General features: G+C 45.2%; 1 protein-coding gene across 1 annotated transcript in view; it reads left to right on the top strand.

Annotated features, from left to right (window-relative positions):
* LOC116977244 (protein phosphatase 1 regulatory subunit 37-like) overlaps positions 1-16,058 on the top strand; it is a 208,240-nt gene that overhangs the window by 39,039 nt on the left and 153,143 nt on the right. Inside the window, exons 3-4 of the mRNA XM_033027689.1 lie at positions 7,070-7,115; positions 10,247-10,347. Coding sequence (XP_032883580.1) covers positions 7,070-7,115; positions 10,247-10,347 — 147 coding nt within the window. The remainder of the gene's footprint in view (positions 1-7,069; positions 7,116-10,246; positions 10,348-16,058) is intronic.

Here is a 16,058-nt window from a genome sequence, read left to right on the forward strand (position 1 = left end):
TGATTAAATGAAACCTAGTTCACATAATTGTTTCCCAATTTGAACATGGTACCTAACCCTGGGAAACACAATCCCTACTTGGGACTATAGATTTTGGAAAATCACCCACACGAGAGATGGGTCTTTGGGAGGCATGTGAAATGTGTGGGACTTGGAACTACTAGTAAGTAGGCTGTTGTGCGGTTTGCAACAGGTCGTTGATTTTTGTAATGGATGTATATACAGACGAGTCAAATAGGCAGAAAATTGAGGCTTTATGAATCAGATAATGAGACAGTTTTATACCTTTTTTCACTGTCATATGCGCCATCAAACTATATGATCCTTTGTATGTGAACACACAGCAGTGAAATCATTCTGTCAGCGGAAGGGGCTAAGTCACTAATACTTCCACAAAAGTTGTCAGTGCTTTATCATCTTCTGCTCATACTTCAATATGTACTTCAGCATATGTACTTCAGAATATGTACGGAGAGAAATGTCAGATGGGTTTACACCGTGTCAACTTAGGTAGGAATTATCCTAAAGGGAATACTGTTTCAATTTAATTGATAGCACCAGTGGGTTCTCTTACATGTTTTGGCATCATTAGCACCATTGTAAAATTGCTTGCATTGACATAGTTGCCATCCTTCATGTAAACACCTTATGTCAGAAAATATGCAAAGATTGCAGAAAGTTGTCATCAACATATTTTGATTAAAACCTTCCGTACACCTATGTACGGGAGGATGGGGTGGAAAACTGTGAAATATTGGAATGGATCATGTTACTGATTAGGCAAGGGCTCCACAGAGATTTACCAGCTCATAAGTTTCAGTTTTGCGACTCATCTAAAAACCAGGAACTGTTTCTGAGCAGAAAGGAAAGTTGAGAAAAGTTTATAGAAGGGTACAAAATGTCAATGAGTTTCAATAAGACTAAGAGAGAGGGGCCGTTCATGGAGCAGAGGACAAATAATTAATAATTCAACTGTACATCTTAAAGCAGCGGGAATTGGAAATCCACTTTGTGAATGCATGGAGGACACAAATTCAACTATGGTTCAATAAGGAACTGAATGAGTATTTGGGGGAAATTTAAAAAAAATCACAGAGCTATGGTGAAAGATCAGGGGAATGGGACTGCAAAGCTAAATGCTGACATTGTCAGCGGACCGAACCTCACCTTCTCTGCTGTAACAATTCCATGATTTTATCGGAAGCAACTGCAGATGCTGGTCTCCATCGAAGATAGACACAAAAAGCTGGATGAACACAGCGGGTCAGGTCTCTCAGTCTGAAGAAGGTGTCTCGACCTGAAACATCACCTACAGCATTTTCTCCAGAGGTGCTGCCTGACCCGCTGAGTTACTCCAGCATTTTGTGTCTATCTTCTGTGATTTTATATATATTTTTCCTATTCTAGAAAGAGTTGAACCCAGTAAAGATGAATAAATGTTTAAGAAGGAACTGCAGATGCTGGAAAATCAAAGGTACACAAAAATGCTGGAGAAACTCAGCGGGTGAGCGAAGGAAATGGGCAACGTTTCGGGCCGAAACCCTTCTTCAGATGAATAAATGGTTATTTGAAAGATGGTGAATTGAGGTGGTTGAAGGGCAAATTGAAGGTGTCCCATTCACACTGCCGATCTTATACAGAAAGGAACTCAGGTTCTCTGGTGATGATGTGCATTGTTTTCCCACTGATGAGCAGGTCCACAAGGTGATTTCATAGTTTCTGACAGAAGCATAAAGCACGGTCAGACTATTTTATCAAAGGGACAATGGAAAGGCAAACAAGAGACAATCATATGATGGTCACGTTCATTTACTGATTGAACAAGCTCATTGATGGAGTTTAAGAATCTGTCGTTCCTTCTGGATAGTGAATGATGAAGGACTCCACCACACCTCAGGAGTATTAGCAGATGGCTATGCTTTGAAAGGATTATGTGAAGAGATTTTATATTAATTTTATCGCAGAAAGGTAGGTTTTTATTAATCAAAATTGTGTTTCAATGACTTTACTTCAGCAGATTTACAGAAGATATTTACTTTAGTTTAGGTTAGTTTAGTTTAGTTTACCGTCACGTGTACCGAGGTGAAACGCTTTGTGTTGTAGGCTATCCAGTCAGAGGAAAGACTATACATGGTTACAATCAAGCCGCCTATAGTGTACAGATACCGGCTGAAGAGAATAACTCATAGTGCGAAATAAAGATATTTCTGAGATCCATCAAAATGAATATTATTTCTGAATGTAGAGGCTTTTTTTTTTGCTGTTACATCAAGTTCTGAGCTACCTTCACTCAATGTATCCATTTAGTAGTGATACCTCTTGCCACCGAATAATATCTGGTGTGGTACTGGGTGAAGGTGCTACTGTGGGTGGTGTCAAGGATTATGAGGAAGAAGTGGGAAAGTGGAGATGAAGCCATGATCAGGTCAACCATGATCTTATTGAATGGTGGAGCAGCCCGAGGGGCTGAATGGCCTATTCCTGCTCCTACTTCCCATGTACTTGGGTTTTTAAATGGACAAAGAAAACGTTAGACGTGATCAGTGTTCTGCTGTTGAATTCCAGGCAGGTCTGAGGAAGGGTCCTGACCTGAGACGTCACCAATCAATTTTCTCCAGAGATGCTGCCTGACCCGCTGAGTTACTCCAGCAGTTTGTGTCTATCTGATGTTCCAAACGTCATGGGGTATGCTGTGAAATAAGGGGTCTAATATTTGAACAAAGAACATAAAACAATGCACCGCACAAACAATTGTTTAAGAAGGAACTGCAGATGCTGGAAAAGTCATAGATGTGCTCGGGTCAGTGATGGTGGGGAGTGGGTTTAGAGAATGGTGTTCAAATCTGTCAATTTATCCTGGACAGTGGACTCCCCTAGGCCCAATACCAGACTTTCCCTGCTTAAGATTAGACTGATACGATGAGAAAGTCAACTCGGAATAAAGATTTTGCTTTACATTAATGTTTTGTATTATTTTGAAGTGTGTATGCATTATATTTCACATTTTAAAATTAATAATTTTAATTTTTTAATTTTAATGTTTTTTCATTACCTCTGAATGGCTGAAGATCAAGCTCTAAGCCTAGCTTTACCTTCCTGTGGGCCTGTCAAGGATATTTGGGGCAGTCTCCCGACTGTGCCGCTTAGGGTCCTATGACTATCTGGGTCTCACAGTTATAACCCTGTCCCAAGGTACGAGTTCATTCCAAGAGCTCTCCTGAGTTAAAAATAAATCAAACACATGGTAAGCATGGAGAATGAACGTAGCGGGTACGTCGGAGCTCGGAGACGTCTCTTAGCGCTAACGGCAGGTACTCGGGAAGACTCGCCAATGGCAGGTAAGCACGGGAAGACTCGTGAAGATTTTTCAACATGATGAAAAATGTCCACGAGATCCCCGAGTACCGACGAGCGGCCATTACCGTAAATCTCTGAGTTCGAATCAGGGCAAACTCGGGAGAACTCTTGGACTGAACTCGTACCGTGGGACAGGGCTTTTACACTCCAGGATGTGATGTGTTGGTGGGATTGGCACTCTGCTTCTGGCCCAGATAAATAAAGGTAGTGATGTGTCACAATGGTGCAGCGGTAGAGTTGCTGCCTTACAGTGCCAGAGACCCGAGTTCAATCCTGACTACGGGTGCTGCCCATACGGAGCTTGTGCGTTCTCCTCGTGACCTGCGTGGGTGCTCCAGTCCAAAAACATACAGGTTTGCAGGTTAATTTGCTTCGGTAAAATTGTCCCCTCATGTGTAGGATAATGTTTATGTACGTGGTGATCACAGGTCAGCGTGGACTCAGTGGTCCGAAGGTCCGGTTTCCGCACTCTATTCTAAAGTCTGAAGTCTAATGGGCCTGTCCCACTTAGGCGATTTTTTAGGCGACTGCAGGAGACTCTGCAGTCACCACATGTTCGCCACATGTTCGTGGGTGGTTGCCGGGGAGTCGCCTTCATGGTCGTGAGGAGTTCCCGCATTCTGGGAACTAGTCGCGGCCTCATTATGGTCACCGTGAAATTTTCTACATGTTGATAAATTAGCGGCGACTAAAATGAAGCCGCCATGGAGAGTAGCGAGAATTCTCGAGCCGTGGGTGGGTCGCCAGGAGGTCCTAATGGGTTGCCAGGAGTTTCAAGGTTCTCAGAGGTTCTCGTAGGTTGTAGCTGGTGCTGACCAGTGAATTTCATGGGCTCATTGGGAAAAAAAGGTAAGCAGTAGTTTTCAGCCAAGGATAACCGACCGGTAATGTTAAATGTCCGCTGAGCTTCACAGCCGCGTATCTCTGGCTTCTTAAAAGTTGGCTCCACTCCTTCTCCCCCCTCTCCCCGCCTCTCTTAAAGGGCTTACTGTACACTGTGCTTTAGCCATCTTTTTACAGCGCTGACCTTCCTGTTCATTGTGGTGTGTGTCTGTTTCACCTTGGCTTTGTACCCTGTGAATTTTTTAGACAGCACTTCTTCCCGCTTGCCCTGTCCCCCGCCTGCATAACGGGCTGGTGAAGGAAGCGATGTGTTAGTGTTAGTGTGTGTGTGTGTGTGTGTGTGTGTGTGTGTGTGTGTGTGTGTGTGTGTGTGTGTGTGTGTGTGCGTGCGTGCGTGCGTTGCGGGCGTGGTGCGTTGCGTGCGTGGTGTGTGTGTGTGTGTGTGTGTGTTAATGCGTGAATGCGTGTGTGTGTGCGTGTGGGTGTTTGTATGCGTGTGTGTGTGTGCGTGTGTTGTGTGTGTGTGTGTGCGTGTGTGCGTGTGTGTGTGTGCGTGTGCGTGTGTGGTGTGCGTGTGCGTGTGTGTGTGTATGTGGTGTGTGTGTGTGTGTGTGTGTGTGTGTGTGGTGTGTGTGTGTGAATGTGTGTGTGTGTTTGTGTGCGTGTGTGCGTTTGTGTGTGTATGCGTGTGTGTGTGTGCGTGTGTGCGTGTGTGTGTGTATGCGTGTGTGGGTGTGTGTGTGTATGCGTGTGTGTGTGTGTGTGTGTGTGCGTGTGTGTGTGCGTGTGTGCGTGTGTGTGTGTGTATGCGTGTGTGTGTGCGTGTGTGCGTGTGTGCGTGTGTGTGTGTGTGTGTGTGCGTGTGTGTGTGTGTGCGTGTGTGTGTGTCTGTCAGACTTGACAGTAGCCGGCAGTCCGCTGAAAAATGGCCTAAGTGGGACAGGCCGATAAAGATGCAATTGGCATAGCTGGGTGGGGAGAGCAAGACAGTATGATTCAGCTTATAGTTTTGCAAAATGGCATGCTATTCACTAGCTCAGTACTATGGAGATATGTTAAACTTAAAAAATATTGCAGTTCACAATCTAGCACAGGCTTTCCAAGTCACATTGCACAGAATGAGTTGGAATTCAGAGGATTCTATTTTAATAGAGAGAGAAAGAGTCAACAGTGTTTTATTGTCATATGTCCCAGAGAGAACAATGAAATGCTCATTTGCAGCAGCACAACAGAATATAGATACATAGAAACATTGAAAAATAGGTGGAGGAGCAGGACATTCGGCCCTTCGAGCCAGCACTGACATTCAATATGATCATGGCTGATCATCTAAAATCAGTACCCCATTCCTGCTTTTCCCCCATATCCCTTGATTCCTTTAGCCCGAAGAGCTAAATATAACTCTCTCTTGAAAACATCCAGTGAATTGGCCTCCACTGCCTTCTGTGGCTGAGAATTCCACAGATTCACAACTCTGGGTGATTTTTCTTTCCTCATCTCAGTTTAAATGGCCTACCACTTATTCTTAAACTGTGACCCCCCTGGTTCTGGACTCTCCCAACATCGGGGACATTTTTACTGCATCCAGCCTGTCCAATCTTTTAAGAATTTTATGTTTTTATAAGATACCCTCTCATCCTTCTAAATTCCAGTGAATACAAGCCCAGTACACCCTTTCTTTCATCATATGTCAGTCCTGACAATACTTGGTGAACCTGCGCTGCACTCCCTCAATAGCAATACTATCCTTCCCCAAATTAGGAGATCAAAATTGCACACAATACTCCAAGTGCGGTCTCACCAGGGTCCTGTTGCACAACTGCAGTAGGACCTCCTTGGTCCTAAACTCATATCCTCCTGCAATGAAGGCCAGCATGCCATTAGCTTTCTTCATTGCCTGCTGTACCTGTATACTTACTTTCAGTGATTGATGTACAAGCACACCCCATGTCTCATTGCATCTCCCCTTTTCCTAATCTGACGCCATTTAGATAATAATCTGCCTTCCTGTTCTTGCCACCAAAGTGGATAACCTCACATTTATCCACATGTGCCATGCATCTGCCCACTCACCCAACCTATCCAAGTCACCCTGCAGCCTCATAGCATCCTCCTGGCAGCTCACACTGCCAACCCACTCAATATAGTATACTGTAAACAACATAATAAATGAGAACAAAAAATTCAGTGTGTGTGTATGTACACAGACTCACAGATATGCATACACACACACACACACACACACACACACACACACACACACACACACACACACGAATATATATATATATATATATATATATGCATACATATGTGGAATTTTCTGCCACAGAAGGCAGTGGAGGCCAATTCACTGGATGTACTCTAGAGAGAGTTAGATATAGCTCTTAGAGCTAACGGAATCAAGGGATATGGGGAGAAAGCAGGAACGGGGCACTGATTCTGGATGATCAGCCATGATCATATTGTATGGTGGTGCTGGCTCGACGGGCCGAATGGCCTACTCCTGTACCTATTTTCTATGTTTCTATATACATACATAAGAACACCCTTTATTAAAATGATAAACCAAGAAAGGTCAACAGACATACATTTCTGGTACAAGGGTGAAAGTAAATGGATCAGATGACACAACGAGAGAAGAAATTCCTTGCTAAGAAATAAAATCAAATTTCCACGTTCGTTGTCAGAGTCGAACATTTTCAGATTTTATTTCAGATTTCCAGCATCTCAATTCCTGGAGCAAAGCTTGTACGTACAACCTCCGCCTGAGAGGCAACTGTGCTATTAGCTCTGCCATGGTGGCATTGATAGAAGTTTGCCTTTCAGGTATATATTCCGAATATCATATCTCTTGTTTCATCTTTAGGAAATCACCGAGGTACAACACTGGATCGCATGTTTAGATCTGAAGGGTAAGTTTGGCTGCTTGTACCTTCTTTGCCTCCACAGGTACAAATCAGCATAATATGGCCCGAATTTTCCTCTGAGTTACGTCTGCACTTCAAGCAGATCAGAGATGGTAAATAGCGGGGGATGGATTATTTGTGGCCACTCACCTGAAATCTGTTGAAATATATCTGAGTGGGCAGCACTCAGCACGGTGGCGCAGTGGTAAAGTTGCTGCCTCACAGCATTTACAGCGCCAGAAACCCTGGTTCGATACCGACTACGGGCGCTGTCTGTACGGAGTTTGTATGTTCTCCCCGTGACCTACATGGGTTTTCTCCAAGATCGTCAGTTTCCTTCCACACTCCCAATATGTACAGGTTTGTAGGTTAATTGGCACGGGATAACGGTGAATTGTCCTTGGTGTGTGTAGGATAGTGTTAATATGCAGGGATCGCTGGTCGGTGCAGACTCAGTGGGCCGAAGGGCCTGTTTCCACGCTCTATCTCTATGAATTAAGCTAGACTAAAAAGGTCTGAACTTCATTTTCCAAAGGAAAACTATCAATCTCCTTTTAAGTTTAATGTTAAATTACCCCTTGTCCCGAGGTAATCTGGAGTTGAAGAGAAAGAGGGAAATATAAAGAAATGGGATTAATCTAAGATTAGTGTAAATGTAGATTTGGTGGGCCAAAGGGCTTGTTACCGTGATGTCTCTCTCTATGCCTACGATTCAATGAGTGCTTTCACAGCCCTCTAAGGTAGAGAATTCCAAAGGTTCATCACTTTCTGAGGACCAAATATTCCCTTCGTCTGGGTTTGGACACGCTAGAGGCAGGAAAGATGTTCCCGATGTTGGGAGAGTCCAGAACCAGGGGCCACAGTTTAAGAATAAGGGGTAAGCCATTTAGAAAGGAGATGAAGAAACACTTTTTCACACAGAGAGTTGTGAGTCTGTGGAATTCTCTGCCTCAGAGGGCGGTGGAGGGCGGTTCTCTGGATACTTTCAAGAGAGAGCTAGATAGGGCTCTTAAAGATACTGGAGTCAGGGGATATGAGGAGAAGGCAGGGACGGGGTACTGATTGGGGATGATCAGCCATGATCACATTGAAGGGTGTTGCTGGCTCGAAGGGCCGAATGGCCTACTCCTGCACCTATTGTCTATTGTCTATCTCAGTCCTGAGTGGCCCAAGATCCTGAGATTGTGATCCCTGGTTCTAGACGCTTCAGTCTGGAGAAACATCCTCCCTGCATCTGCTTGGTCAAACCCTGTAAACATTTTGATAGTTTCAGTGATCTCAGAAGATCATATCCCATTAAGTCAAGTCTTGGGATTTCGACTTCAGTTTTCCCAGATCGCCCAATCTGTGCTTGGTTTCACCGATATATAGGAGTCCACGCCTGGAACAGCAGATACAATCGATGAGGTTTTCGACAGTGTGAACTGTGAAGAGGATGTTAGGAGGTTGCAGGGTGACCTGGACAGGTTGAGTGAGTGGGCAGATGCAGTATAATATAGATAAATGTGAGGTTATCCACTTTGGCGGCAAAAACAAGGGGGCAGATTATTATCTCAATGGGGTTAGGTTAGGTAAGGGGGAGGTGCAGAGAGACCTGGTTGACTTGTACACCGGTCACTGAAAGTTGGCGTGCAGGTACAGCAGGCAGTGAAGAAAGCCAATGGAATGTTGGCCTTCATAACAAGAGGATTTCAGTATCGGAGTAAAGAGGTTCTTCTGCAGTTGTATAGGGATCTGGTGAGACCACATCTGGAGTATTGTGTACAGTTTTGGTCTCCTAATTTGAGGAAGGACACCCTTCTGATTGAGGCAGTGCAGCGTAGGTTCACGAGATTGATCCCTGGGATGGCGGGACTGTCATATGAGGAAAGATTGAAAAGACTAGGCTTGTATTCACTGGAGTTTATAAGGATGAGGGGGTTCTTATAGAAACATATAAAATTATAAAAGAACTGGACAAGCTAGATGCAGGAAAAATGTTCCCAATGTTGGGCGAGTCCAGATCCAGGGGCCACAGTCTTAGAATAAAGGGGAGGCCATTTAAGACTGAGGTGAGAAAAAAACTTTTCACCCAGAGAGTTATGAATTTGTGGAATTCCCTGCCACAGAGGGCAGTGGAGGCCAAATCACTGGATGGATTTAAGAGAGAGTTAGATAGAGCTTGAGAGCTAGTGGAATCAAGGGATATGGGGAGAAGGCAGGCACAGGTTATTGATTGGGGACGATCAGCCATGATCACAATGCATGGCGGTGCTGGCTCAAGGGGCCGAATGGCCTCCTCCTGCACGTATTTTCTATCTATGTTTCTATGTTTAGAGATGTAGTGTGGAAACAGACTCTTCGGCCCACCGAGCCCATGCCGACCAGCGATCACCCAACAATATCAGACACACTAGGAACAATTTTGCAATTTACCAAAGGCAATTAACCACTAAACCCGTACGTCTTTGGAGTGTGGGAGGAAACCGGAGAAATTCCACGGTGTCACGGTGAGAACGTACAAACTCCATACAGACAAGCAGCCGTAGTCAGGATTGAAGTCGGGTCTCTGGCCCAGTAAGGCAGCAACTCTACCGCTGCACCACCGTGCCGCCCTCTGGATGGCTTATTTACATCTCTGGATTGCTGGTGCAATGATAGACATGGTGGAGAAACACAGTACTGCAGATGCTGGTTCATTACTTGCTGACCTTACTCAGCGGGTCAGGCAGCATCTCAAGAGAACATGGATAGGTGATGTTTCAGGTCAGGACCCTTCTCCAGACTGATTCTCATTCTCATGCTATTGTATCCCAAATGCATTGACAATTCCTCAATATTTTCCTTTCATCACTGGAGCTTGAGTTTGAATACAGTCAAAAATAAAGAGAAGAATCTCTCTCTGACAACTGTAAGATGTGCAAATTAAATTTGGCTTAGCATACTTAGATATAATTTTGTTGCTTGCGTGTGTGTGTAAAGCTGTCTCAGATTAAGCTCTAATCATTATTAATTTACTAATCTTGTTTAGAGAAACCACACAAAAATAGTATATGAGAATCGAGTCTCATAGATGTTTGCTTTGAATTGAAGTTACAACGTTATATACAAATCTGTTGCTTAAATCTCTAATACGACTGAACACATTTATTTTCCAGGGGAAAAGTTAGACTATGAGAGCTGTGAAGCACTCGAAGAAATCTTCAAACGCATACGTTTTAAGATGATTAATTTGGAGTGGGCAAAGCTGCATGAAGATGTAAGGACATCGATAGTTTCCATTGATATGCTGGTTCCACTGTTGTTTTGACATGTACATTTAAGAAAGGTTTAGAGGCATATGAGTCAAATGTGGGCAACTCGGTCTTGGACAGTATGGACGAGTTGGGCCGAAGGAGCTGTTTCTGTTCTGTACAGCTCCAAAACTATACGATACTGTTTGCAACCGTCGTTTGTAGACCCACCAGTTGAGAACAAAATGGATGTATAATGCCGCCGTAGCCTGATGGCACAATGTACAAATTTATCCCACTAATCAACGTTAGAAATCAAGGGACAAACTAGGCTGTTTTTTATTTTCTCTCCGGGCAACATAAGCTGTGAGTGTGGCTGGAAGGACTCTCACTCTCAATCCCTATCACTGACCTGAGCACTGACTCTGGGGTACACAAAAATGCTGGAGAAACTCAGCGGGTGCAGCAGCGTCTATGGAGCGAAGGAGATAGGCAACTTTTCGACCCGAAATGTTGCCTATCTCCTTCGCTCCATAGATGCTGCTGCACCAGCTGAGTTTCTCCAGCATTTTTGTGTACCTTCGATTTTCCAGCATCTGCAGTTCCTTCTTAAACACTGATTCTGGGGTATGTTCCATTAACAAATAGTTGATAGTAATTGTCCTGGTTTAGAGACTTAAAGTTGAATAAGATGACACAGACACGGCGAATTCTTCAAGAAGCCGAAAGCCTTTATTTGCAAACATCAGCTGGACCATTCAGAGATGACATCACCTGTCCATTCTCTAATTGCTCTCCGATTCACAGAAACAAGCAGCTTTTATTTCACTTATCTCTGCTACACTATCTTTCATGCTGTACTCCTTTGCATCAATCTGTCTTTGATTCTAGTATTCACTGTCTCGCCCCCATTACGTCCGACCTTGGTTCAGTCTTATTAAACTTTACATTTCCCATCCATATCTCGTCCCTCACTCGCCACCCTTAAAATTAACTTCTAATGTCCCAGCTTGTCCTGCCACCATTATGTTTCAGTTAAAGCCAAGGCTACACAAGCCAAGGCTACCCACACCATATTACATTGTTACATATTGGTTTATATGTTTACACACAAAGATACAAATATATTTATTAAGAATACAGATACAAAAGTAAAAATAAGTAAAAATAAATAACTTTGTTTAGAGCCTTGATTACTAGATAATTGTTAAGTGCTGCAAAATTAACAATCACGTGAGTCTGAGAACAATAAGCTGATTACGTAAAATAGCTGACATCTGCTGGCTATGATAAATGTCTTAATTAAGTCTTCTATAACTTCCATATAATGCAGACAAATGCCCCCCTGCTCTTGTGCGCTCCTGCACTATTGGTCTTTTGGGCTCACAGAGTGCTCACAGTCAGTTCATTCCCTGTTGTGATGGACTCCTGATAATATCCTTCCCTGTTGTTTAGTTTAGTATAGTTTAGTTTAGTTAAGTTTAGTTTATTTTAGTTTAGTTTAGAGATACAGCACGGAAACAGGCCTTTCGGCCCACCGGGTCCACGCTGACCAGCGATCCCCGCACATTAACACTATCCTACACCCACTAGGGACAATTTTTACATTTACCAAGCCAATTAACCTGTACGTCTTTGGAGTGTGGGAGGAAACCGAAGATCTCGGAGAAAACCCACGCAGATCATGGGGAGAACGTACAAACTCCTTATTATGGGGACAAAGGAAATGGCAGATGAGTTGAACAGGTACTTTGGATCCGTCTTCACTAAGGAGGACACAAACAATCTTCCTGATGTACTATTGGCCAGAAGACCTGGGGTGACAAAGGATCTGAAGGAAATCCACATTAGGCAGGAAATGGTGTTGGGTAGACATATGGGACTGAAGGCTGATAAATCCCCAGTGCCCAATGGTCTGCATCCCAGGGTACTTAAGGAAGTGGCTCTAGAAATCGTGGACGCGTTGGTGATCATTTTCCAATGTTCTATAGATTCAGGATCAGTTCCTGTGGATTGGAGGGTAGCTAATGTTATCCCACTTTTTCAGAAAGGCAGGAGAGAGAAAACAGGGAATTATATGATACGATACGATACGATATAATTTATTTGTCATTTGGACCCCTTGAGGTCCAAACGAAATGACATTTCTGCAGCCATACATTACAAACAAAAAGACCCAAGACACAACATAATTTACATAAACATCCATCACATTGCTGTGATGGAAGGCCAAAAAAACTTATCTCTCCACTGCACTCTCCCCCCCGATGTCAGAGTCAAAGTCAAAGCCCCCGGCTGGCGATGGCGAATTGTCCCGCAGCCATTAAAGCCACGCCGGGTGATGCAAGGGCGCACACCGGTTCTTGATGTTAGAGCCCCCGGCGTGCGCTCGCAGAGTCCCGCGGCCATTCCAAGCCGCGCGGGGCGATGATGTAAGGCCCCGCTCCAGGAGCTCTTCAACCCCGCAACTCGGGCGGGAGAAGTCGCCGTTGCAGGAGCCCTGAAAAGCGGTCACCCAGCAGGGACCCGCGGGCTCCCGGTGCCGCCGTCCGCCAGACCCGCAGTTGCAGCCTCCGAACCTCCGGAGGTCGGGCCGCAGCAGCGTCCACCACCGCTCCACCCGCTCTGGATTCGGCCAGCTCCGCGACGGTGAGGTGAGTAGTCGGCACCAGAGCCCCCGGTCTTCCTGTTGGAGGCCGCTCCTCGTTGCAGCCCCAACGACAACGGAGACCCGACAAAGAAAAGGTCGGGTCTCCCGTGCAGGGAGAGATTTAAAAGTTACCCCCCACCCCCCCCCCCCCCCCCCCCCCCCCCCCACACACATACCCCAACAAAAAATAACAAAAACTACATAAAAACATAGACCAGTTAGCCTGACATCGATGGTGGGGAAGATGCTGGAGTCAATCATAAAAGATGAAATAGCGGCACATTTGGATAGCAGTAACAGGATCGGTCCAAGTCAGCATGGTTTTACGAAGGGGAAATCATGCTTGATTTTAATCTTCTGGAATTTTTGAGGATGTAACTAGGAAAATGGACAATGGAGAGCCAGTGGATGTAGTGTACCTGGACTTTCAGAAAGCATTTGATAAGTACCCACATAGGAGATTAGTGGGCAAAATTAGGGCACATGGTATTGGGGGTAGAGTGCTGACATGGATAGAAAATTGGATGGCAGACAGGAAACAAAGAGTAGGGATTAACGGGTTCCTTTCAGAATGGCAGGCAGTGACTAGTGGGGTACCGCAAGGCTCGGTGCTGGGACTGCAGCTATTTACAATATACATCAATGATTTAGATGAAGGGATTCAAAGTAACATTAGCAAATTTGCAGATGATACAAAGCTGGGTGGCAGTGTGAACTGTGAGGAGGATGCTATGAGAATGCAGGGTGACTTGGACAGGTTGGGTGAGTGGGCAGATGCATGGCAGATGCAGTTTAATGTGGATAAATGTGAGGCTATCCACTTTGAAAGCAAAAACAGGATCTGGCAGTCCTTGTTCATCAGTCAATGAAAGTAAGCATGCAGGTACAGCAGGCAGTGAAGAAAGCGAATGGCATGTTGGCCTTCATAACAAGAGGAGTTGAGTATAGGAGCAAAGAGGTCCTCCTGCAGTTGTACAGGGCCATAAAAAGTCCACACTGGAGTTTTGTGTGTAGTTTTGATCTCCAAATTTGAGGAAGGACATTCTTGCTATTGAGGGAGTGCAGCGTAGGTTTATAAGGTTAATTCCCGGGATGGCGGGACTGTCATATGCTGAGAGAATGGAGCGGCTGGGCTTGCATACGCTGAAGTTTAGAAGGATGACAGGAAATCTTATTGAAACATATAAGATTATTAAGGGTTTGGACACGCTAGAGGCAGGAAACATGTTTAAGAATAAGGGGTAAGCCATTTAGAACGGAGGTGAGGAAACACTTTTTCACACAGAGTTGTGAATCTGTGGAGTTCTCTGCCTCAGTGGAGGCCAGTTCTCTGGATACTTTCAAGAGAGAGCTAGATAGGGCTCTTGAAGATAGTGGAGTCAGGGGATATGGGGAGAAGGCAGGAACGGGGTACTGATTGGGGATGATCAGCCATGATCACATTGAATGGTGATGCTGGCTCGAAGGGCCAAATGACCTACTCCTGCACCTATTGTCTATTGTATATTGCCAGTTCCCGTAGTTAGGATCGAACCCGGGTCTTTGGCGCTGAATTCGCTGTAAGGCAGAAACTCCACTGCTGCACCGTGAGTTTAGTTTAGATAGTCTATTATTGTCACATATACAAAGGTACAGTGAAAAGCATTTTTGTTGTGTGTTATCCAGTCAGTGAAAAGGCTACACATAATTACAGTGAAGCCATCCACATTGTATAGATTTAAGATAAAAGGCATAATGTTGAGTGCAAGTCTGATCAAAGATAGTTTGAAGGTCTCAAATAAGGTAGATGGGAGGTCAGGACCGCTCTCCAGTTCATGAGAGGATGGTCCCGTTGCCTGATAACAGCGAAGAATAAACTGTCCCTGAATCTGGAAATATGCTTCTGGAGAAGAGGGAGTGACCGGGATGAGACTGATCCTGGATTATGCTGCTGGCCCTGCTGAGGCAGCGTGGGCTACCGCAGCTTCCTTCCCTACCCCTGTGGACTCCGACAGGCCCAGGACAGAAAAGGCAATGTGGGAATGGGGGTGAGGGGGTGGATCGTGTAAGGCGCAGGAGACTGAGCGGAGGTATTCAGTAAAATGGTCACCCAATCTGCACTTGGTTTTGCTGATATGCAGGAATCCACACCTCGAACAATGGATGAAGTAGATGAGGTGCAAGTGAACCTCCTCTGTAGATGAAGTTGGAGGAGGTGCAAGTGAACCTCTGCCTCACCTGAAAGGACTGTTGGGGTCCCTGGATGGAGAAGAAGGGGGGGGGGGGCATAGGGACAGGTGTTGCATCTCCTGCGGTTGCAGGGGAAATTAGCTGGGTGCTTTGGGTGGGATGGGATGAGTGAACCATGGAGTTGCGGCTGGAGCGGTCCCTGTGGAAAGCGGAAAGGGGTGGAGATGAGAAGATGTGACCAGTGATGGGATCCAGTTGGAGGTGGCGAAAATGTCGGAGGATTATGTTCTGTATGCGACGGCTGATGGAGTGAAAGGTGAGGACTAGGGGGGGCTCTGTCCCTGTTGAGACTTGTGGGAAGCGGAGCTGAGGGATATCGAGGAGACCCATGTGAGAGCCTCATCTATGATGGAAGAGGGGAACCCTCATTCCCAAAAGAGGCCCCAGATTTGTTTGGTACCTTTTCCTACCTCTTGTTTTCCTCTCCCCTGACTCTCAGAAGAATGGTCTCGACCATCTCTCCAGAGATGCCTGCCTGAGTTGCTCCAGCTTTTTATGTCTCTTTGGTGTAAACCAGCACCTGTAGTTCCCTCCTACACATCAGCGCTCACACTTGCTTCTGCACCCACACCGATTTTATTTTTGTCTTTAGTGAACCACTAGAGGGAGTCGACAATATATTAGTCGCGTCTTTCAAAGGAATTCCATTTCTGAAATGTCTTGTTTCAATGTGGATGAGAGCACCCGTACATAGCGTGCAGTCAAAACAATATAATGTGGACAATACTCTCAATATTTCCCAGTTCAATCTGTCTGCTGCCTTCCTTGTTTGTGATTTGGCAACTGAATAGGCTACTGGGACAGCATATCAAAGCCAATTAACCTACAAACCTGCGCATCTTTGGAGCGTGGGAAGAC

Source organism: Amblyraja radiata, chromosome 9 (assembly GCF_010909765.2).
Source record: "Amblyraja radiata isolate CabotCenter1 chromosome 9, sAmbRad1.1.pri, whole genome shotgun sequence".
In the NCBI taxonomy this organism is placed as follows: Eukaryota; Metazoa; Chordata; class Chondrichthyes; order Rajiformes; family Rajidae; genus Amblyraja; species Amblyraja radiata.